The 22,725-nt window shown below is 37.4% G+C and overlaps 1 protein-coding gene across 1 annotated transcript; it reads right to left on the bottom strand.

The window, feature by feature from the left end:
• Positions 1 to 19,258: 19,258 nt before the first annotated feature.
• Positions 19,259 to 22,215, bottom strand: LOC149845847 (aquaporin TIP1-2). The gene is made up of 3 exons (XM_089997754.1): positions 22,001 to 22,215; positions 20,326 to 20,576; positions 19,259 to 19,862 (listed from the first exon to the last, which is right to left on the bottom strand). Exons 1-3 carry the CDS (start codon positions 22,131 to 22,133, stop codon positions 19,488 to 19,490), a joined length of 759 nt encoding a protein of 252 aa, XP_089853880.1. The 5' UTR covers positions 22,134 to 22,215; the 3' UTR covers positions 19,259 to 19,487.
• Positions 22,216 to 22,725: the final 510 nt, after the last annotated feature.

The raw sequence follows: 22,725 nt of genomic DNA, 5'->3' as shown, positions 1-22,725 counted from the left end.
TACCGTCCTAAATGGTATACCTGGTCTTGGACAATACACTTCCTCACAGGAATTTATCGTCTTTGCAGCTGCCCATTCTTAGACAATGTACTATCTCACAGAGATATACCACTCTAGACGGATTACCTGATCTTAGTCAAACATACCCTTACAGTTAATCCTTTGGAGACAAGTCCTCAACAGGTGCCAAAATTGTGATATATGCATCGTTATAAATAATCGTTCTCAAGGTTGATAGCCCCCAATAGGGGTAAAGCATACCTATCGTCAATATGCATCGTTACTTCATCTGATACATAAATCATAAAATCACACCTTTTACCAATAAGGTTTCATGAATCATAGTTCACTATTGAACTTAAGCATATATCGCATGCTTTCAAAATCTCAAATCATGTGGCATTTCAATCATATCAAGCGAAAGCATATGATCCTATACATCATATCATTGCCACGAGGAACATGGCATTTTCCAACTTTAACCTCGAAGTATGTGTAACCCAAGTATGAGTTCTATACCATGTGATCCTGTATATATCAAGAATTAACTAAACCTCAAGATACGTAACTTCTACGTAGTTTGAGTTATGCACACAGGATTTAAATCATATATGTATCTAAGACATTCAGGTTATTTTATCATTTCATGTGCATTCGCAAGTTCATCTAGTAAGTCCAACAATGTTTATGTGTGGTATATTGTTTATACATATATTTACAATCTATGAATTGTAGTATTCTTACAATTATTACAAGTACATATATACATACACCATATACTTTAAAGAAATATACAAGTAACATAACCAATAAAAAAATAAATAAATTATACTCACATAGAGCTTGCAGGGTGTGGATCGACCGTGATCTTTGATTTATTGTTCCCAAACTCTGATGCCATTTGTAACGCCCTGAAATTTTAACCCAAAATTTGAAGACTTTTTTTTTAACAGCGAAAACAAGAAATAATATAAGGTTAAGCATTTCAAGACATTACGGTGGAGAGAAAACTCAACACATTTATTTCCTTCCATTTATCAATGAGAATCATCAGAGTTTCAAATGATATGAACAGTTAAAAATTACAATAAACCCAAGCGATCCCTGGAACAATAAATCTAAAAACCTCGATCTGATGCCTCATCCTGCAGCCGCTCATAAACCCTATTTTTTACCTGAAATAGTAAATTGATTGGAATTAGACTACCATGTCTAAGTAGGAAAACTATAACTCTTAATGCAGGTGTATCATGTGTCAAGTATGTGATATGGGTGTCGTGTGTGATTTTCAGCCTATACAGAATCACGTAAAGAAGACTATGCAACAACAATAATTAAGTAAAGCATTTTATGCAACAACAACAATTAAGCAAATAAGGCATTAAGCAAATAAAGCATATTTTGTAACAACAATAACAGTAACATACATAATATTCATGTAACAACCACAATATGAATTTCATTATCTCATATCTACATATTTTAGGATTTTGTTTCATCACAAGCTTAGAATATAGAGTATGCTGAAAGAATATGCAAATGTCTCTTTAACGACTCCACTCACTGTGATACCTAACTGTTCTAAATAATGATTATTTTATCTTATCTCGCAGGTACACACGGGCCGAGACAACCATCACAGAAGAGAACGTTCGGGGGTATATTATTCAAGGTTATTTTATTAACCCGAACATTCTAACTGAGACTGAAATCCCAAGTGAGCGGCCAGTGACCGAGAGAATCTCCCAAAGGCCAAACCAAAACAGGATGCATCCCTAACTTCTGCAGAAGACGTGAAACTACCACCTAGGACACATAGATAGTCCGGGTCCCTGACTCCGAGAACGGGGGACGAACGAGTCGCTTTACACTCGAAACGAAAACACAAGTCCTTGAAGTTTTGTACCACCTACTCTCTCCAAGGTAGGTCCAAAACTGAGTGGGTTGATCTTTTTATTTAATTAATTTTCCTGAAGTACAAGGCATTTTTCCAACTTCCGTCTACTACCATAGTAGTAGAAGTCCCAACCTTGGTCATTTTGCCAAGGTGTACAAAACAATCCCAATCCTTTGTCATATTGATTGCATAAACCCACTCAAAGTGCTCCGGTGCCTTTAAACCAGTCAAGCACACAAGCCCCAGGTACCTTTAAACCAGTCAGGCCACAAAAATTAAATTTAAGTTTTTTATCAGTATTATGATCATTATTCTAAATGCTTCAGTACCTTTAAACTGTAAAGTACCAAGACCTCGATACCTTTAAACCAGTCGGTCGCACAACCTTTATGATTAAGTTTTCATCATTTTTATTGCCATAACACACAGGCTAATAGCTCAAATACCCGTATCGGGTAATCCATTCATATTGCCTATTAGGCAAAGCACAAATCCATATGTCACTAAGTACATCATCATACGTTTGGAACCAATCTAACAACCTCATTCCTCAAACACAGTTAACATACCACATACAAGCAATTCAAATCATACACTTTCTGACGAGAAGCAATGCAATTTAAGCATGTGGTATTTCATGTAAATCAGTCATAGTACTAGAGAAAAACACAACTTAAAGAACTCTATAAATTCCAACCCACAACAGGGTACAACACATTGAACCGCACATGTTTACATGAGAAAAAAATGAATTGGCTAGAGAATATAGAGCAATACATTTAAAGGAAGCAAGCATATCATAGCATCTCATTAGTAAGCACAAAAAGAAATAACATACATCAAATTAATAAAATCTAAACATAAACAATTGGCATAATATAGAGTGCAGCATATAAGTAGGATATCTTTTCCTTTTTCTTCAGGCTAACATAAGAAAAATTAGATCAATCAGTATCATCAAACATACTTGCTAGTTTGCCAGCAGCATGAATTTTTAAAAGGAATCAACTTAACTTTGCATACACATGGATCAATGTAGCTCCTACACATGACGTGTATATAAAGAGACAAATTATGAAGGTCCAGCAAACCAAGTCCTTTGCAACTATGATATTAATCAAGAAAGCCAACCAAGTGCTACACAATTATGATATTACACAAATACACAGTAGCATAGGAATTTCCTAACCTAGCATAGGAAAAATGGGGTTCTACAATATCGTGTTATTCTGTAAAACATGATTGTTCAATACACAATGCAGATTAAACATAGACTAACTTCAAAATTTGTTTTAACAAATATCTATTTCTAATGCAAGATTTAAACTATTCTTAAAGAAAGTAACTGCATTTGATAACAGCAGAAATATATGAATATCTTTGACTCTTCCATGAACTGGAGTAGCTTCTTACACAGGAATATCATCAACCAACAAGAACAATCGTCAATATAAAAAGAAACTAAAGACCAATCAAGAAAGTATGCATATTACAGATTCTTTATACGTATATATATATATATATATATATATATATATATATATATATATATATATATATTTCTTTTTTTGGTAAAGCAATTCAGAAATTACCAGTCGACATTTTGTTTCATGAAGCTAATCAAGAAAAACTGTCTGATATAGTTTCATTATATGTTTTTCTTTTCTAAAAAAAATAGGTAAGACAAAACCAAAATCTGAAGTTAACGTTTCCTGCTAGCTATCTGAGGAATCGAGAATCTGATTAAGTTTACATACGGTAAAAAGAACAAGTGCAGGCTCAAGAAATGGGATTTATCAAGAAAAACTCCCAAACTTCCAAGAATGATTATTTCTATTAGTTTTGAGCTTAAGGAATCTTTTAACTTCAAATAATCAGTGCAACAAATAACAAGACAATGAATGAACAAGACAGGTATGAGAAGTATTTATACAACTTACATCCTGACCCATGTTTAAATCCCAGATTATAGATCATTAATACCTTTACGTGCACTTTAAAACTTTACGCACTAAGCCATTATGAAAGCAACAATTTCAGGCTAGATCATTTCAATCAATATGGAGTTGAAACATAAAATCATAAAGCACACAATTTTTCTATCAAGAAGCAAAAAGACCACACCATGTGCATTAATCTTTCACCAATTTTCTCTAGCTAAAAAAAAACTCAGTCCAAACAACATAACAGGTCTAGAAAAGCCAATGAAAATTGAAACATGGATAAATCTACCAACCAATGGCAACAGATGTGATTCTTGCTAGTTAAAAGGTAATTCAGAGAATACCCTAATTCAGCATACGCTATCAAAAGCAAGTAAAACACAGCAGCCATCCACATAATCAAGGTTAAGGCCAGTTCACAGAAAGATCACAAGGTTCAATAAATAAATAAAAAATGGCATAAATCCCAGACGCAATCAATACCACATAAAAACAAAAGTGCAGAAACTCTACTACCCATGTTCGACTCAAGACCCACCAACCAAGAACTCCCTCAGCATACCCTTTGCTCAGAAGTCATAGTTACCGAAAACCCCTACTCACGAACTTGGGTTTTTTGGCAGCCGAGAATCTAGGCAGATACTCGCTGCTTGCACAGATCAGGGTCTTGTTTTTTTTTTTCTGCGTGACTAACCCAACCACACCTGGACTCAATCCATGGCCTAGCAAGAAGAATCACAAGATCCCTACCTTGTTCGGTGGAAATGGGGTTGCCGATGACAGGAGGAAGCTGGCTGACGACTGTAGTTTCACGAAGAGGGTCGTCGGCGATGGCAGCAGCAGTGATCTTGCCGACGACGATATCTCCGCTGCCAGCCTCGAGTCGAGAGGGAGATCAAGAAAACGAGAGAGAGAGAGAGAGAGAGAGAGGTGAGTGAGAAAAAGAGAGGTGTGGGAGGGGAGTAAATAGAGCCGGTGGCCCCGAAACAGAAGGAGGTAGTCACCTCCTCCTCCCCGGCGGCTGCGCACACCCCTTCCCCTTTCACGCTATCGCCCTGTGTTATGGTTCACTCAGAACCCTGCGCAGCTTATCGGGCAGCCCAATATCAAGTTAAAAAAAATTATACACTTACCTTGCGTACGCGGGCGCGGCTCAGGTCTGGATCCGAGACCCGGGATCCAACCGAGTGTTGGATCGGCGTCCCTCTTGCGATCTGGATCCGTAAGTTGGATCCATATGGATCCAACCATAATTTTTTTAAAATTATTTATATATATTTATTATGTGTTTACTATTGTATTACTATTATTATTTATCTATTTATTTCTAATATATGTATTTAATATTATATATATGGACCCTAATTGATATGGGTCCCGGATCCGAATCGTGGATTCCAGCAATTTATTATAGATCCAACATTAAAATTTTAATTAGATCCATACTACATTTAAATCTCAGAGGTCCAGGATCCAAATGTCGTAATGTGGATCCACCCATCACATATGCTATTACGGACCCCTCTAAAGTGTTATAGGTACAAAAATGGAAATTTTCTCATTAACATCCAATTTACTTCAAGGATCCAAATAGGTTATCCAAGATCCAATTACGAGTAAGTAATTAAAACAATAAAATATTCTTGTATCACCTTAATGACTTAAAATCTAAATTTATTTATCTGATAAAAATCACGGGTATTACACTCGCCCTCCGGTAGGTATCGAAATACGCCAGGCTCGCACTCATCTCAGGTGTGTTGATCCCCGCCTCGATCGCCAGCCCCATGACCCTCCTCCAAGCCGCCTGACGCTGCACCATCTCCCTCGTGAAGTTCGGATTGACCAGCAAGCTCGCGAGCCACGGGTTTCGCTCATACGCCCTCTTGATCCGGTCAAGGAACACAGCTCCGGCCGACTGCGGTTGGGGAAGGGATGATCTTCCACGGACGATTATTGACGACGATGGTGCAGGCCGCTCTTTTCCCCGTCGGGAAGTCGATTTGGGGGTAATGAGAGAGAGAGAGAGCGAGGGAGAATTTTGCCCTCTAGATGGGTTAGTTTAAATCAAAATTTAGCGACAGACCAATTCCGTCGCAAAATCTTTCGCTAATTAACGACGAAAAAATTATGTCGCTCATCCGTCGCAAAGTTGCGACAGTTTGAGACAGACTTTTCCATCGTTAATCCATTGCTAGTTAGCGACAGATTTTGTGATGGAATTGATCCGTCGCTAATTTCAATTTTAGCGATAACTAGCTAGCTAATCCGTCATAAATTTTCGTCGTTAATTAACGTTTTTCTTATAATGTAGAGTGCACAAAACATCTCTCTCTCATAAGAATTGGTTGCCATGCAGGCTTTGTTGGTTTGCTACCCATTTTTGTGGTTCAACCTATACATTTTCTTGTTTAAACAGCGGCGTTCTAGATTGGGCATGACTCGCCATGGGAGGAAGGAACAGTGAAGATGTAGTTGGGCACATCCTTTTGGATATACTCATGATAGTCACTCCATTCTACTGGTATGTGTGTGCTTTTTTTTAAGGCAAGCTGGGGTTAGGCAGACTCCTACCAGATATCTCTTAAGCCCCATGTGGCAGAGGGATTCGAACCTGGGCCTTCAGCTTGGCACAGGACCCCGCTTACCACATGGGATACCACCTCGGTGGTAGTACTGCTGTGGTTTTCTGCGTGTTAATTTTTATATCTCCATAACATGAACAGGTTGAGTCTTATTGGTCATCTTATTGATTTGGCATTGTGTTACTTGGCTAGAGTAACTTCAGTTGTTGATTATTGTAGGTTAACTACTTGGTTCAACTTAAGCTTTTGCTGTTATTTGTTTCTTTTCAGATTAAGCTCACATTGATTGTTGCTGTTACCATCACAAATCTCACCTTCAGTTAAGGGAAGTGGCAGGTCGATGCTTGCAGGAAATGTTTAAGTGTAACATTTGACATGGCACAGTGCTCTGTTACAGGGTGCATACCACAATGGCAGCCTTATCTCATTTTAGACGGCAGTTGATTTGGGTCTATTATGTGTAGTTGTTGGCAATTTCATATGATTGAGGGATCAAAGATTCTGTTGATTTAATTATGTCAACTTTGTTTTTTTGTTGATAAACGGTAACTATTAGATGTCAGCCACCTATTGAATATTTTTCTTTTTTGGTTTAGCTACAGTGAGTGGTCCATATAATGGGAGATACTATTTATATGGGGTTGTCTGTTTATCATGTTCTTCTTAGACTGGAAAATTTAATCATTTTTCCTACTCTTGCTTATGACTAGCAGCCACCTTACTAACTGAACAAGCAAGACTAGAGAAATCCAATTTTGGTTTCTTCTGTTGTCCTCTCCACAAAACCACTTCTATGAGTTCAGATTTAGGTCAAATTACAACCGAGTCAGATCGATCTCCAACCATTGTTGGGATTCTCTGATTCAGATTGACCGAGCTCGACTTGGGTTAGAATAGTGAAAACATATGGAAATCTATATTCTAATCCATAACAAATTTAGAGATGAAAAGTGTTAGGTGTAAAAAGGAAGAAAGAGATAATTCAAAAGAGAAACTGGGTTGTTTTGGAAAAGGTAGTCTTGATGAGGTGGAATAGTCTCATATTGCTTGTGCTTGAGTTTGTTGTGGGCTTTATAAGTCACATGTAAACTCATACACTTGTTCCTGAGAACAAGAGGGTGGGATGACCACCACACCCACGCGCACGCGTGCACCCGTCTGTCGGGCCGGGCTCGGGTCCGGGTCCAGGTAATTGGCCCTTTAGGGCCATATTCAATAAAGACAAAGTACTTTTTTACCCAAAGTTTCTTTGGATATTTGGATTCTGTTACGGGTTATGGGAAATGATAACGGGTCACGACTCCTCGTAGTCCATGCCCGTTATGGCTCTTCGGATTCCGTAACGGATCTCGATCTTTCGAAGTCCGTTAACGGATCACGTCTCCTCAGAATCCGTAACGGGTCCTTCCACGCTTTGTAACCGTTCGTGGGTTATAAAAGCGTGGTGAGGGTGGGGTTACAGATTAATCTGAGAGACGCTCTGGTTTTCTGAATAAGAGCTCTACGATTTCCCATCTCCCTGTTGCTCTCTCTCTCTCTCTCTTTCCTGAGTTATCCCGAAATTAAGGGGTATTCTGCAACATTTGGTTTGTGGAGGTTGTTTTTGAAGGACGATCCGCCGGAGTGCACCATTCGGTTCGTCGTGGGTATTGTATCTTAGGGGAAGGATGCCGGACCCTGATTTGCACTGTATGTGGGGAAAAATCTTCTCTAAGGAGAGTACTTTCGTACGCCTTAGCCTAATATATTATCTAAACATGTTTCTATTGTTTTCTTTATGTTCTTTGCATATGTTTGTTCGTATGCTGTTGTCTGGATTTTGGATGTATGCGGAAACCGACATGCTTGATCCCTGTTTCTGTTTCGATCTGTCCAAAATCATGATTTGTATTATGCTACATATTATGGTTCATATCATGTTGTATATCATGATTACGATTGTGAAACTGTGTGATCCGAAAAATGATCCAACAAAAAGTTTGATCCAAAGCCCCAAGCCCAAATCAAGTAAGTTGAAAGCTTCATTTAGAAGTTCTCAATTTAGAAGTCCCAAGTAATCCTGTTCAGACCCGCTTAAAAACTAGCATGTTTAAAACTTGTACCATTTATACTCAACCCAATTTATACCTGAGCACATTGACCCATACAGGTCTACAATTTTAGTTTTATCTGCACTGAAGTCAAGTTGGGTCATGTCTAGGTCTAATGTCTAGACCTGATTAAAAAATATAAGTTTGTTTTAATACTCAACAGGTTTGTACTTAACCCTATTTATATCTGAACAATGTTAACCCATGTGGATGTAAAATTTCAGTCCTACCCAAGCCTGGACTCAAACTTAAATCAAATTGGATTGGGTTTGGATCTAATTTTTAGTCTTATTTCAAAAATAGGTATAACAAAACTCGACCGTATGGACATGACCTACTACCCTTGTCTTAGGGTTATGTCCTGGACCGTTGGGGTCTGATGGAGCGTTGGGGCCTTGAGCCAGCCAAGTTGTGATTAACTTTGGCTGAGTACTTGGTAAAATACTCACCCCATTGGATGTGTTATGCATCCTGAGTTTTACCGAAGCAAGGTGACTCCCTGGGGGCAAGGGGTGCGCCACAGGCTTACGCCACTGGTACAGTGACACTAAGTACGGAAGGCTTAGCCAGCGCGACTAGGTCTCTATTCTGGGGATGGTTTTCTTGTTTCTTGAGGCCCATCCCAGTGTGACAAATACCGCAATGTTTATGAAGTGAGAAATTACTCGAAAGTTTTAAATGGTAATTTCTCTTGGTATTTTCAAAATATCTTGATTTTTTTATAAAAACATAAATATCACATTTTTGTTTTTAATGGCTATTTATCATGAAAAATCATGTTTTTTATTTTTAAATAATTTTTATTTCTTCATACAAAAATTATATTTTTGAAATTTGTAATTCGTTTAATGTTGTCTATGTTTTGCCAAAAACACAAGTTTAAAAAAAAAACATTGTTCATTATAGTTTTATAAACATTTTATATTTTCATAAACTGATATTTTCTCAAGAAAACTCGGGTTTTTTAAAAATATTGCATGATTTTCTCTCATCAAGAATTTTCAGGAATAAGAGTTGTGTCTATGAATTAAAGCTCTAAGGGGGATTGGCCTAGTGGGCTGGGGCTTTGGCTGCTAAACGGGCAGTCAAGGTTCGATTCTCATGGGCATCACCCAAGCAAGCCAATGCATAGCATAGGCCTCGGGCAGGGGTCTTAGCCTCATAGTTTTTAGCTGCCAGCATGACCGTGGGTATGGCAGGCTGAGCCAACACGACCAGATTTCATGCAGGGTGTGCTTTATTCGGGTTATAAATTAAAAATAAAAAGTACAAGATACCTGCATTTATATAGTCATATACAAGTCTTGGCAATGGCTTTCTACCTGCATTTAGTAGTCATATACCAGTCTTGTCAACGGCTTTTGAGTAAAAAGGTCATTATTTAAGGTTAATTTTCAGGCAGGATTTTTTTTAGAAAAAAAATCACTGAAGGACCAACCTTTTGCTCCTAATACCAGCAAAGGTCTACATTTCTGGATTTCCTCATATGAGCCTTTGCTTTTGGGAAAACTGTCTGAGACCTGCTCTTGTCATTGGTCGTTACCTCATGTCAAATATCAGTTAAAATTAGTCAAATGAGAATAATATCTTCAAAATGACTAAAATTCTTGCCCTTCCCACTTTCATAAAAGTAAATAGTCAAAATGGGTTCAACCCTCCTCCATGGAGAAGCATTTTCCCTTCAAAGTTGCGCTAAAGCGGCTTTCTTTGGGTAGAAGCAGTGTTATTAAAAACGCACCTCAAGGCGCAAAAAGCGTGTCTCGCCTCAAAGCTAGGGCCTTTGTGCCTTGAGGCGTAGCATAAAAGCGTAAATATCCTAAGGCGTACGCCTCATACGCTTTGAGGCGTACACGCCTCAATTTTTTGGTCAAATGGGGGTCAAAGCTTCCATTTAACTGAAAATTAGGGTTAATATTGAAGGCCCTCATTCTCTGCTCGTCTCTCTGTGAGGCAAACAGTCCGTGTAAGCTCACCCAACAGGGTGGCATTTGGCCAATCCTTTTCGCCTGGCTTGTGGCAGCAGCAACGCAGTTGTCGCTAGTGGCAAAAAAAAGAAAAGTAGAAGAAGAAGAAGGGGAGGAGGGGACTCACCTGCGCAGTGGGCGGCGGCGACGACGCTCTTGGTGGTGGTAGTGGAGTAGGCAGAGCAGAGAGAAGGAGAGAGAGAGAGAGGGATCTAAGAGGGAGCGTGGGGGGTAAACATAGAGAAGAGTGAATGAGAGAGAGTCTTATGAAGAGGAAGAGTCAGGAGTGGAGATCGGCTAGTTTGCGGTCCACAGGAAAGGGGGGCAGATCAGGTCCTGCTGAACATGAGTGTTTTTGCTCATGCGGACCGTCTGTTTGCATTTTGGATGAATGCCACATGGTTTTGTTGACTTTTGAGCTTTTAAAATGCAAATCGAATGGCCACGATGTCGGCATGACCTGATCTACTTCCCAAATTGAGTGTGTATGTACAGTTTGACGAGTACTAATATATTCATCTAGACCTGTCTTTGATTGCAGATGGAAAGTGAGAAAGGCAATCCCATCCATCCACCATCCTTTGGTATTAATGCATATCGTACCCATTTATGCTCGTAAGTATAAAATGAGTGGCTCTCCATTCACTACCACTGCGAGCTTAGGGGCGGACACACATTGCTTAGGGGCTCTCAATTCAGCATGACCTGATCTTCTCCCCTTATTAGACTATCCAGTTAAGCGGGTCTGGTTTATAATGGATCCAAGGTGCAACCAGATATAAGTTAATCGGGTCCATGTCGAAGTCCAGGGACAAATGAAATATATACATGAGGGAAAATGTTTGCTATCCTTTGTTGGTTCCAAACCCCTTAGTTGAAGCTCATTCGGCGAAGGTCATGTTGGCCAAATATGATTCCATGAATGTGTTCAACATAGTCAAAATAATAAGAATAGACTCTTATATATTATATTTTAATGTAAAATTTATGATTTTTTTAAAAAAAAATTTGAGGCTTACGCCTCACCTCAGATTTTGGTGGAGCGCCTCGCTACGCCTCAACGCTTTTCACAACACTGGGTAGAAGTGTAACACCATTAGATTTAGGGAGCGTGGCTTTTGCCATGAAAGCAGTAAAATAAGAGGAAAGTTGCTCCCTATGGGGGTGAGACTTGATTTTGACAGCAAAATAGTTTCTTCCCTTTAATACATGGGGCCCACCATCTAAATTCCACAAGGGTCACCCAAAACAAACGGGGCGTTTGTTACACTCCCACCCAAAGGAAGCCTCAAAGGGCCACTTTGGAGGCAAAGTACTTCTCTTTGGGGGGGGAGATATGAACTCATTTTGACAGAAAATCTGCTTTTTTGTGTTTATTATGCGGGCCTCGCCACATTTTACTCAAAAACATGTTTATTGCACCCTTTCTCGCAAAGAAGCTCTATTTTATATTTCCTATGAAAGAGTCTCTTTCATAGGAAAGGGCATCAAAAAATGCCCCTTAAAGGAGTTAACGAAGCATGGTGGTGAGGGTGAATGCCAAGTGCAAATGACACGCTCCGCCTGCAAACCTCGACTAATTTAAATTATCTCTCTCTCTCTCTCTCTCTCTCTCTTGTTGATTTATCTATTCTTCGTCACCTACACAGATTCAGATGTAATGGTGTTGAAATGCATGAGTTATGTGGTCAAGGATGGAGGCAGAGAATCTACACAACATGAGTCCCTTTGCGCAGGAAAATCATGGTTCCCTGGCTCGTTGGGCACAATCGGAAGCCTCTCATTGAGGTTCGGCCAAACCCTCTTCTCCATAGCTGCCCTGCTCATTGTTGGAAAAAGTTTCAAAATGAATTCTTTTCTATGATAAGAATCTACATATCACTTGATTTTTATAAAGATTTTGTTCATGTATTGTTTTTCAGGAAAAAGAAATTTTGCTAGTTTAAATATAATATTGTTTTTATTTTTAATACTTTGGAAATCCTTGTGTCTTAGGATGGTTTGCAGACAATGTGCAGGAACGAATGTGTCTAAGGGCATATAGGCACAAGGGCACTTAAGGTGCTTTGACGGTGCATTGTGTAACGTGCAGAAATGGAGGTGCCAATTGCACACCAGTGTGTGTATAAGGGTGTTTGGGCACAATATGGTGCTTTGATGGTGCACTTTTTACGCTCGCAATGGTGTGAGGTGCATTCAAAGGTGCCTATATATGCTCGTTTTGACCGAACCAATTCCACCTTGACCTTTTGACAAAGTCAACTTTGACTTTCAGTTTCTTGAGAACCCCTGTTGGAGGGAGTTGCATGGAGTCAAGGAAAGTATAACTACTGGATTTCAAGATAAATAGATTTGTGAGGAGAATTGTGGATTCCCTCTTTTGTTTGGAAACTTAAAAAAACTCCTTCCATGATTCAGACTTGCAACTACTACTGAATTTTTACCATGTTTGTGATCCCCTAGCATGGTATTTGAGTAGCAAATAATGTAGAAATAAGTTATATCATATTTAATTGCATCATTAATATCTTATTTTTATTTTTGACAAACAAGTAATATTTAAATTAAACATAAATATTAATTAAACCTACTACCATCTCAAGTATTCTAAAATAAGTTCAAAAGTATGAAGATAAAAATAAAAGTTCATAATCAAACTGGAGCAATAACTTCAATCTGATATAAAATAAAACCATGATCTATAAATATTCCTAACATTTCACCCCCCACTTAATTTTTTACCGACCAAGTATAGGCTCTACACTTCTAAACTTGGCTACTTGGACCAGAGATGATCCATTGAGGTTCAATTTATGGTTGAACAGTGTTTAACTCTTTTATGATGGATCTTTAAGCTTTAATCTTGGTAGGATCAATTTGTGGCAAAACCTAAGTTATAGAGCGTGTCATTTCTACCACGTCTCTAGTGATGTGACTCAGACAGGCCATGACATAGATGTGTGCTTATTTTATTCGAATATCTTTAATATTTTTCTTGTGAAATTTAATTTAATTTTAATACAATGCATTGTTATATATTGAAACTTAGTTTTGGTCTTATTTTATTGGATCCAATATTACCATATATGTTTTAATTCCATATTTAGATCCATACCCATCAACCCAATAATGATGCTAGTAATACAACTGGCATTTTGACTTTACATGTGTTAGATGTGATAGCTAACTGATTTGACAAGAGAAGGATGGGTCCTTCCCTCCTCTCTCTCTCTCTCTCCCTCTTTCTCTATTGCAGGAATAGAGACAGGCTCCTACTAAACTTGTCGTCTCTCTCTCTCTTTCCTTCTCTCTCCTCTCCCTATTTCTCTATTGCAGGAATAGAGATAATGCAACACTCAAGAGCACCAAAAGGAAGATGATGGTGTTGTTACTACTCCAAACTTGTCATCTCTCTCTCTCTCTCTCTCTCTCTCTCTCTCTCTCTCTCTCTCTCTCTCTCTCTCTCTCTCTCTCTCTTGCGCGCGCACGTGCGCGGGCTTGAGGGGGCTCACCAGAATCTTGGTGAATCCAGTAATCACAAATACCTCTTCTTTTTAAGAGGAATTCAAACGTGTATTTTAGAATAGTTAGAGTCAACCAATTTCCAACCAAAAATCTTGCCTCCCTCCACCTCCTCTCAAATGGCAGTCAAATCCTTATCTTGATTGCCATATCAAATAACTATCTTTGATTACATCCCAAATCCTCTGTTGTCGTGCTCCTAAACAAAGCCACATTGATTTGGCTTGTTTCTGATCATTTAAATGGTGATTATGAGGCTTTATGGTAGTTTTAAAAATCATTGACCAATCAATCTCATTTTTCATGCAAAATGTTGTTAGCCTTCTTAATTTTATAAAAACCCTTCATTTTTATCCTTTTGATCATCAAATTTTCTGCTTCTTAAATTTTTCTTACTTTTTATCCTTTTTACTTGCCTTTGGCTTGCAAGTTCGTGTGTGGAAGAGGCCACCTAGTCTTGCGAAGCGGTAACACTCTTGAGGTCCAAGCTTAGTTATATCTTGGAGACTCAATCGCTCATAAACACAGTTCTTATCTTTGAATATCTTGAAATGGGGTTATTGAAGTTCTAAAGACAACAATATTAAGAATGTACCTCATGCTTGGGATCTTGATTTTTTAAAATCTTGTTTTTGGCCAACGTGTTCCAATAATTTTAGAACTTTAATTATGGCCTTTGGTTCAACATCAAACTCCTACTCCATCACTATTGATCTTAAGAAGCGTGATCACTTTGATGGGTCAAACTTCAAGCGATGGCAATCGACAATCTTTTTTTGTTGTCTGAGATGCACATTAACTATGTTCTCAAGAAGGCTTGTCCTACTGTTATTGTTGAAGTGGTCAAGACAAAAGAACAAAAGAGGAAGAGAGAAGTAGCACACAGAGAACTACTGATGCAAAGGACACATTCTGAACACTTTAGTCAATTCACTTTTTAACATGTATTCTCCTTTAGAGTCGGCTAAGGAGTTGTGGAATGCTCTGGAGATCAAGTATAAGACATAAGATGTTGTCTATAAGAGGCTTTTTGTAGTTTGATATGTTAATTTTATTATTGTTGATGATAAGCCTATACTTGCTCAAATTCATAAAATAAAAATATTGGCTTATAAGATAAAGAAAGAATGCATGTATCTTGATGATGATTTTCAAATTGCAGTTATAATTGAGAAACTACCAAATCCTAAAATGAATATATCAATTACTTTAAACATAAAAATGATAAAATCACTTTAAATAGTCTTCTTAAGGATATCCAAATTGAGAAGGAAACTCATCTTCGTGATAAAAAAGATTAAATCCTAAAGAGGTTTTGCCTAAAGTGAATATGATTAGTAACTTATGATAAAAAATAAAATCCTAGAAAAAAAATTTGTGGTAGGGAAAAAGAGAACCGATAAAAAGAAAATCATGTTCTATGTATGCATCAAGTTTGACTATTATGCAAGAGAATGCAAGAGGACTGGTGAAACCATCATGGTGGCTACTGATAGAACTGGCACCTGGACACTGAAAGTATTGTGCATGTGGAAAACAATAGAAATTTGTTCAAGTCATATGAAGTAGTAGGGGAGGGATGTAATCTCTTTATGAGAAACTCAAGAAAGTATGAAAATTAAGTTCACATCTGAGAAAGTCCTAGTACTTGAGAATATCCATTATTTTTTAGCAGTTCATAAGAACTTAATCTCTGCAGATTTATGGCCCTGAAATGATTTCAAAATTGTTATTGAATTTAGGATTGTAATTGTGACAAAATAAAAACTCTTTATAGGCAAAGGTTTTGCCACTGGTGGTATGTTCAAGATAATCATCAATAAATATGTTTTTTCTGTTTATATGGTTGAATCTTATTTTCTTTTGCACTTACGATTAGGACACATTAATTCTCATAACATTTATTATAAATAATTTTATATTGCTTTCTGGTCATATCAAAATGAAACATAATCATTAGTATGAGACATGCATTTAAACTAAGCTAACTAAGCTTTCATTTTTTAGTATAAAAAATATTATAAATTACTTGAATTAATGCATTCAGATGTGTATGACATAAACAATGTTCTAAATCATGATGACAATAGGTATTGTGTTACTTATATAGACAATTATTATAAATTTTCTTATATTTATTTACTGAAGCATTTTCAAAATCCTTCTTTATCTTGTTGAAGTGCAAAATATATTTAAAATCAAGATTGTTCATTTGAGAATATATAGAAAAGGTGAATACATAGGTAAAGAATTTAACAAATTTTATGCAGACAGTAGTATTATTCATCAAACTTCTACTCTCCAAACTCCTAAACAAAATGAGATAGCAGAAAAAAAAAAGCAAAACACTTGTAGAAATGATTAATGTTATTCTTCTTAATACAAGTCTACATCCCAACTTGCAGAGAGAGACTCTACTCACTGCTTGTAACATTCTAAACCGAGTTTACTACTCTAAATATGATAAATCACATTATGAATTATGGTTTAGTAAGAAACCTAATTTAAGTTATTTTTGTATTTGGGGTTGCTTGAAATATGTTAAAATTTTAAAAAATAAAAGAAAGAAGGTTAGACCTAGAGCATTAAAATATGCATTTATTGGTTATGCTAAATATAGTAAAACATATAGAATTTCTAATATTGCTAATTATGTTATTATTGAATCTAGAGATGCATCTTTCATAGAACATAAAAATGCATTTGATTCTTTACTTGATGGCAGTCTTAATGTAATTGATGAACATCTTGTTAATAACATGATTGAAAATTCTAATGATAGTGATATTGAACCTGAAATTGAAGTTAGACATAGTAAATGCATTAAAAAACCAACTAATTTTGGTTCTGATTTTTATGTGTTTCTTATTGACAACAATTTTGTATTTTTTTAAGAGGTTGTGTCTTCTCAAGATTATGCTTTTTGAAGAGAAGCTATAAATGATAAAATGAATTCAATTATATATAATAATGTTAAAAAATTAGTAGACTTACCTGTTGGTTTCAAAACTATTAGTTGTAAATGGATTTTCAAAAATAAGTTGAAAGCATATGGTACAATTGAAAATTTCAAAGCTCATTTTATTGCAAAAGGATTTAAATGAAAAAGGTATTGATTATTTTTATATTTTTGCTCTTGTGACCAGAATATCTACTATTAGAATTCTGATTGTCATAACTATCATATATAAGCTTAAAATTCATTAAATAGACGTGAAAATAAGTTTTTTGAATAAAAAATTAGATAAAGAGATTTATATGAAGCAGTCTGAAGGCTTTATAGTATAGGGGAGAGAAATCAAGTTTGCATGCTTGAGAAATCCTTATATGGATTAAAGTATACACCTAAGCAATAGCATGAGAGATTTCATAGTACTTTGGTAAATTATGGTTTCAAAATTCATGATGGAGCTAAGTCAGTTTACAATAAAGTTGACTCTAATCATGTTATTATAATTTGTTTATATGTGAATGACATATCTATTTTTGGTTTTAATCTCGAATATGTGAACCAAATAAATTTTTTTATCTTCTATGTTTTGTATAAAAGATTTAGGTGCTACAAATGTTATTTTAGGAATCAAATTTATGAGAAATAATAATGACATTGCATTAAGACAATCACATTATATTGAAAAAAAAATCTTACAAAATTCAAATATTTTGATTGTTTACTTGCATGTACTTTATATGATCCAAACTTTAAGTTGATTCCTAATGATGGTGTAAGTGTTGAACAATTAAAATATATTAGTGTAGTAGGTAGTCTTATATATGCAATGAACTTCGCAATGCCTTATATATATATTTTCATCTCGTAGGTTTCCTTTCTCTGTTTGAGAGTATTTAAATGGTGTTTACGAAGCTTTGTAATGGCATATGAGATTCTTTTAAACAAAAGAAACTGCTTATGTTATTGTGAAGGAACCACTCCAAGTGGAAACAGAGGCAACCACGCCCATGGTCAACTTAAGAATCCTCTATCCAACAAAACCAACCACTTTTTTTCACAAGTTTATAGAATCAGAAAATCAACAATTAAAACAAGTGGATCATGGATAGATCCATGGTTTTAAAGGAGTGTCAAAGATATGAATCTCAAAAGATCATGGATGTACAACCAAAATTTGAATGCAGCACAACCATCTGAACTAAATGCCCATTTGCAGGATGTAGATCCTTGGTGCTCCTATTATAGGCATTCATTTACTTAACTTTAATAATATTGCAAAATTGTTTTTTTTCACACAGATTGAGCAACGACAAAATAGACACGCTTTTTAGCTAGACAAGAAGTGATTGGGAGGGTATTGTTTGTGTGAGAGAGAACTAATTAGGGGTGTCAATGGGTCGGGTTTGGTTCGGACATGGGTGAAACCAGATTTGGACTAGATTTTTGGGTATGTTATCGGGTTCCTTTTCGGGTCTAATCTGATCCAATATAAGAAAAATCATACCTGGACCCGATAAAAACTACATGAACAAATCATATTTTTTATCATTTTAGATTGAAAATTTGCGGGTATTAATCAAAACTCGGGTCAGGTCTGGGTCTGGTATAAAATTTCACAAACTATACTGGGGTCCATGTATTAATTGGACCTTCAGGTCCCGACCCAGGTCTTAATCCGGTCTTCTTATTTATCACCATACTCAGAGCCTATAGGGTTTGGTTTGGGTCGGGTATGGGTAAACCAAGCCCGTTGATACCCCTAGAACTAATAACGTTAAAGCAAGCAAAGGAGAACATGAAGGAGTGCGTCTAGTCCGCAGAACCAAATAAGTATTTTGCTCCTCAAGAAGATGGTCAGGCAGCAGGGGACCCTGGTGGGCCCCAAGATGGGATACGTGGTGCTTTGCGGGAGTATTGGATCTAGGGCTTTCAATGGGGTGGATTTGTATCAGGTACCCGACCTGACCCGAACTCGAATTTCTAGGGCATTCAAAATGCTGACCAGAATAATAATCGAGTCTACCCCAACCCAACCTGAGCAATATGTGGACCGAGTTTGAGTCATGATTTTTGCCTAGTACTCAACTCGATGCAGCTTTTTTGCCGGTTATCTTACCCTACCAGACTATTTTATATGTATTTTAGCAAAAAAAAGTACATTAATGATATGGGCGGGTCCAGGTGGACCCTTACCGGACCTGTTGACAGCCCTAATATTTGGATCGACTCTCGACCCAGCCCGATGTCCACTCCCATTTTCAGTACAGCACGTGCAAGAATCACAGAATGACAAAGTGCACCAAAGAAAAACATTTTTCTTTTCCTTTTTTTCACTTTTGACATAAAAAAGTACAACAACATACAGAATGACAAAAATCTCCTTGCCAAATATGGAAAAGAAGATTCACGAACGTAAACCAGACCCAACAAATGGCCTTTATTCCCACCACAACTGCGAACGCACAAAAGCCATGACATTTACACTTCCAAATTCACAACAAAATCAAGAAAGTTTGGGACCTTGTCCTTGATCTTAGTAGTCTGTTACGGGCAGCTGCTGGTGATCGTCTCGACCTATGAACAAATTGTCGTAGACGATCGCTGCTATTGCCGCACCGATGAGCGGACCAACCCAGTAGACCCAGTGGTTGTCCCACGTCCAGCTCACCACAGCCGGGCCGAACGAGACTGCTGGGTTCATCGATGCGCCATCGAATGCTCCACCAACCAGAATGTTGGCGCCCACGATGAAGCCGATTGCAATCGGTGCAATTGTTCCTAAACTGCCTTTCTTGGGATCGATAGCGGTGGCGTAGACGGTGTAGACAAGGCCAAAGGTCATCACGATCTCGAACACGAGCGCATTTCCGGCTGAGATCCCGGAGGACAATGAGAAGGCGGATGTGGTCTGCCAAACAGGAACGGGAAACAAGAAGTGGCGTAAGAGCAATTTTGTTTTTTCAAAGACTAGCTGGGGTTAGGCAGACCCCTACGTACCAGTTATTATTCAAAGTACTATTGGGTTTTGAACCTGAAACGTCCCACCACAAGGTGACGTGCACCCACAGCTCCTACCCACCAATCCGTTGATGGAATAAGAACAATTGTTGGAAGAATTTTTGTCAACTTTTCCAGAAAAATTATTTGTGCAATCTTTTTTAATGATAAATCTATCCTTGAAAGTTGGAAGTTTTATCTTTATTGAGATGACATGAAGAGCCTTGACAAATGTTGAAAAGACAATTATATCCTTAATCCACTGGCTCACCTTGTAAAGGCTAAGATTGTTAATTTTAGAATGATTAATGAGCGATTTATGGATGTAATATAATCCATCAACAGGGCTTTTGCAATCACATTATGGTCCTTACCAGTCCGCCGGTGGCCAATTTAAGCAGCAAGCAAGCCACGACTGAGCCAAGCAGCTGAGCAATCCAGTACATGATGCCACGCAGGAGCGTGATGTTTCCCCCGAGGAACGCTCCGAACGTGACTGCCGGGTTCACGTGCCCACCGGAAATGTTGGCGCCCACTGATACAGCTACGAACAGGCCGAAACCATGAGCTAGAGACGCTGCAACTAGCCCAGCAGGTGTTGTTGAGCCATCGTCTGTTAGCTTGTCTATCAACAAGAAGAAAGAAAGCCAATTAGTTCATGTCATGTTTTTGTCAAAAATGATAGTGAAAGAAAAAATAATTATATATATAAGAGAGAGAGAATAGAATAAGAGGACTGGAAACATGATAACTAATGTCCGAACCACGATTTTCATGGATTTTTTGTTCTTTTCTCTTGAATCTAAGATGTGATATGTGATATACATGCTTGGTTTTATAAGAACCCGCTCTTGAATCATCCTATTTTGATACATAAACAAGATTTTTTTAAGAAATTAAAATCAATGGCTCATAATCTTGATAAATATTCAAGCATCCAAAAATCACATTTTTTATATAAAAAATACACTATCCAATGGTTGATTCCTAGCAAATTAATCATGCCAGGCACATCCACATCGTTGGATTTGCAAAAAAAAGTATTGAAAATGCCCATATTTCTAGTTCTCATATTCTCATGACTCATATATATATATATATGAAAACCTGAAAAATGGGCAGAGCTCAATGGAACACGATATTGGATTTTAGGTGTTTTTTTTCTCAAATTCTGACCCATAGATGTGTTTATAGTGTGATTGATTTAATAGAAATTAACACTAGGATCATGTATTTTGGATGAAAAAATGATATTGAGTTTCAAAATTTTATGAAAATTATAGGTTGTTGATTTTTGAAACATTATAAAAATGTATCCATGTTTTGGAATCAAATGCTTCATGAAGTGATTCCTATAAAAACAAGCATATAGATCACTTCTGTAGGGTCAGAAATTAAAAAAATACCGAAAATCCAATAGCATGTTCCATTTAGCACCATGCCGATTTTGTAGGTTTTCATTTTCTTATATATATATATATAGAGAGAGAGAGAGAGGTAACATTTGCTAATTTCCAAGTGAGCGTCTGAATGAGCTGCAAATCATATGTGTGGGTCGATCATGTTGACCCAATCAGACCTCATGGATGGATTCCACAGGGTCCAAATGCTAGGAACTGGCTTTTGGATCATGTGTTTTTGGACGAAAAGTATGATTTTATGAGTCAATTTTTTTTTGCATATTATAGGCTGTTGATTTTTCACGTCTCATAAAATCGTGATTACGTTGTAATCGGACGATCTAAGAGCCGATTTTTTCTTTTTTTTTACGATAAAATTAGATCCTTTCTGATGTTACTTTGTTCACCGCTATCAGAAAACCGGTCTTTGTTAACCTTTATTGATTCATTTACTGCATAAAAATTGCTCTAATTCTTTTTGCATAGTGCACGATAATGGTGCTTTTAGTAAGCAAAGTATTGCTCTCAAGTGACAAAGAAAACAAACTTTCATCCAAATGCCAAAAATATCCCTATGTTTAAAAATGACCAAAACGTTGTTTATCATGGAAACCAGAAACAAACTCAAGAAAAACAATCGGAAACTTACTGAAGGCCATGCCGGAGCCCTCGCCGGCAAACACGAAGATGAGCGTGCAGATGAACTCAGCAAGGGCGGCCTTGAGGGCATCGGGGTGCCTGGCCTCTGCAGGCCTACCAAAGGCGATCCTATTAAAGGGCATTTTGGGAATTTTGAAGGAATTGCGATTGGGCTGCCTGAGAAGAGGGGAGGAGAGGATGATGATCAGAGCTTGGTGTGGCCGTGGAGCAGCTCCGCTTGTGCTCAACTCAAGGACTTATAGTGCCCGGGCGAGGGTCTGTACACCGGCTATTCCAGGTTTCCCGGTAACCACCCTTTGTAAGCCTACGTGGCTATCCATACAGTACAGCTCATGGTCGGCCCTCCAACCGCTACTCCAGCTGACACGTGTAGGTGGGACCGGACCTAGCCCGATTAAACTCGCCGATGATTTGATGGAATCGCCGACCAGATGACGTGGCACGTGACGATTGGGAGTTGGTGTTCGTCCCCCAAGCGCCTTTAAAATTGTCTCCTCCCTAACGACTTTCTTAAAAATAGCCGTGTTTTGTTAGATAAATATAAAAAAATGCCACGAGTTTGACCTATATAACTAACTTTGGGAATCATTTTCACGCGTCAAATATCGCCATTTTCACGTGAATGAACAATCTCGTGATAAATTTAGAAACTTCATTTTTAGAAAGTTCTTGAGTGTCGAGGCATATAATTTAAAAATAAAGGAGTAAAATGAA

This window comes from Nuphar pumila, chromosome 2 (genome assembly GCF_984573655.1).
Source record: "Nuphar pumila chromosome 2, dmNupPumi1.hap1.1, whole genome shotgun sequence".
NCBI classification, from domain to species: Eukaryota; Viridiplantae; Streptophyta; class Magnoliopsida; order Nymphaeales; family Nymphaeaceae; genus Nuphar; species Nuphar pumila.
The sequence above is the reverse complement of the archived record's forward strand: the minus strand, read 5'-3'. Positions and strand labels throughout refer to the sequence as shown.

Excerpts from the sequence above, each read along its gene's own strand:
- LOC149845847 (XM_089997754.1), bottom strand. The coding sequence starts at position 22,133 with ATGCCCTTTAATAGGATCGCCTTTGGTAGGCCTGCAGAGGCCAGGCAC. Across the intron at positions 20,577-22,000 it reads GGGCTCCGGCATGGCCTTCA|ACAAGCTAACAGACGATGGC; the intron begins GTAAGTTTCCGA and ends TCTTGTTGATAG. Across the intron at positions 19,863-20,325 it reads AATTGGCCACCGGCGGACTG|ACCACATCCGCCTTCTCATT; the intron begins GTAAGGACCATA and ends CCTGTTTGGCAG.